Below are 2,101 nucleotides of genomic sequence, written 5' to 3' on the forward strand. Positions count from 1 at the left end.
ACCAAAAAATAATGGACTAAAAACATTTCTAAGCAGATATTATGAGGCCTACATCGATAATCATCCGAACAGTAGGCAAAGTGGCTGCCAGGTTCTGGGGGTGAGGAGGTCTGACGTTGACTGGAACACAGCCAGCGTAGAGACAGCCATAGAAGGCTGCAATCAGATCGATCCCTGGGGAAAACACAGGGGACAAAAGCACAGTTAGAAATCATGAAATCCCTAAGGTTCAACAGCATGTAACTGCATTGGGAACAATATTCATATATAGAGCCAGAGGTAGAACTTGCCAGGAGGATAGAGCAGCACAACATTCTCTCCCGTGTTGATGCTGCTTTTCTCAGAAAGGGCAGCAGCTATCTTCTCTGCTCTCTTGTGGAGCTGGACGCAGGTTGCCGTGCCAACGGTTACACCCTAAAGGACAAAGGTGGAGATGGAAAAACACAACAGTGTTGTAAAATAAAAATAACAAAGGTGCAAAACACTTGAGTAAAGTGATCATCTCATGTACATCTCATTAACGTTGTACCTTTGCATTGAGGAGAACATAGAGGATGTGGTCTGGGTCTGTCTGGGCCCTCCACTGAAGAGCTTCAGTCAAATACTGATGCTACAATTTGATGAGAAACTTAATGAGAAGTTGCACATCTAAACAAGTCAAACAACCACAGAGGACACACCTGAGGAAGGGTGTCATATGCAAAAAAGAAGAAACTGTTCCTCAGACTTGGCACTGCTTATTTTACATCAGCCCAACACAACCTGTTCATAAATCTCACTCTGAGTCAGCACAGCACAGAGTGTGAGAGATAGTGAACATCGAGGATGCATCGCTTATCAATTCAAACAAGCATGCAGGTTCTTTCTTAAGTTTGCTCATTAAATATAGCCACAATACAGCACACAGGTTAGCATGTTACCAGCAGAAACACAGGTGTGGGAAACATGCCAGGCAGGACTGTAGTTCTTACCATCACAGTGGGCCACATACAGAGCTACATCCAGAGAGACATAAGGGCAAAGAGAAAAAAGAATCCAGATTTTTCTGTAAAACTAACTTCAGCCAGAGCTTTGACAATTAGTATTGGGGCACTAAAAGTATTCAAGCATCACCTTTTATAACAAAAAAAAACAAAAAAAAACAACAATATTGAGCATTACATTTGTCGGCGTGCAAATCATTCATGCATTTATGTAAATCTGGTCAGTAGGAGGCTTTGTTTAACTTATCATGAGACATTTGCACATTTGAGCTCAGCCTAACAGCAGAAAAATATTGGACATAGCATGCCCTTTTCTGGAGGACCTTGTAGTCCTTTTCCTGTAAACATTACAGAGCAAATGTGTCTTATGCTCCACTCAAATATAGGCATTTTTAACTCCAGATTTATTGAATACATAACAATCTTAATAACATTTCAGGGAGCATGGAGGAGGTTCTTCGTTTTTATGGAAATGGCAAACTGTCAGGAATGCAGTTTGATGGCAAATTTCATTTGGTGCATGCATGCACATTATTTATGTTTAAGAGTAGTTATGAGGAGATATCTTTGATTCGCTGTTGACTTACACTCACACATCAATTCGGTCTCTGCCTTCTTAAATCTTATTAATTTTGCAAAGAGAATAGTATGGCTTATTTTTCTTAACTATGTTTTGATAATCTCCATATGCCATCGCTAATATGTAAGTTCCACCGATGTGATCTTCTAAGCTTACTATTTACTTCTACTGCCAGTGTTTTCTGCATTCCAGAGCTGGCATGTGGTTCAAAGTCCTACAGCACAGATTACCTTTCGGACAAGATCTTGGTCTTCAATCATACCCAGGTCCCTCCCTACTGCCTGGGCAATCCGCTTCCCTGCCACCAGGTTGCCCACCATGACGGATGCAGGACCTACACCGACTACAGAAAGGAGCAAAACATCATTAAGAGGCAAAGGAAAAAACAACAACACATATCTAACATAAAAGAGGATTTACTGACTATTTAGTCAAAGGGAATTATATTAATGGGTCTAAAAGTAGTTAAAAATGTCAATATAGAATAACATCCAGTAGACATTTCTGTATGTCAAGTATGTTAATGAAAGCCCGTCCG

The 2,101-nt window shown here is 40.6% G+C and overlaps 1 protein-coding gene across 2 annotated transcripts in view; it reads right to left on the reverse strand.

The window, feature by feature from the left end:
- Nucleotides 1-2,101, reverse strand: part of LOC107082127 (disco-interacting protein 2 homolog B-A-like) — a 64,153-nt gene that overhangs the window by 11,247 nt on the left and 50,805 nt on the right. The window contains exons 24-28 of one of the 2 annotated variants that reach the window (XM_015370639.1): nucleotides 1,794-1,906; nucleotides 972-995; nucleotides 530-610; nucleotides 291-414; nucleotides 53-174 (exon numbers count right to left, since the gene is read on the reverse strand). In XM_015370639.1, coding sequence (XP_015226125.1) covers nucleotides 53-174; nucleotides 291-414; nucleotides 530-610; nucleotides 972-995; nucleotides 1,794-1,906 — 464 coding nt within the window. The remainder of the gene's footprint in view (nucleotides 1-52; nucleotides 175-290; nucleotides 415-529; nucleotides 611-971; nucleotides 996-1,793; nucleotides 1,907-2,101) is intronic. The other variant, XM_015370641.1, reaches the window with a different exon arrangement.

The sequence above is a fragment of the Cyprinodon variegatus genome, unplaced genomic scaffold (genome assembly GCF_000732505.1).
Source record: "Cyprinodon variegatus isolate N-32 unplaced genomic scaffold, C_variegatus-1.0 Scaffold47, whole genome shotgun sequence".
NCBI lineage: Eukaryota > Metazoa > Chordata > Actinopteri > Cyprinodontiformes > Cyprinodontidae > Cyprinodon > Cyprinodon variegatus.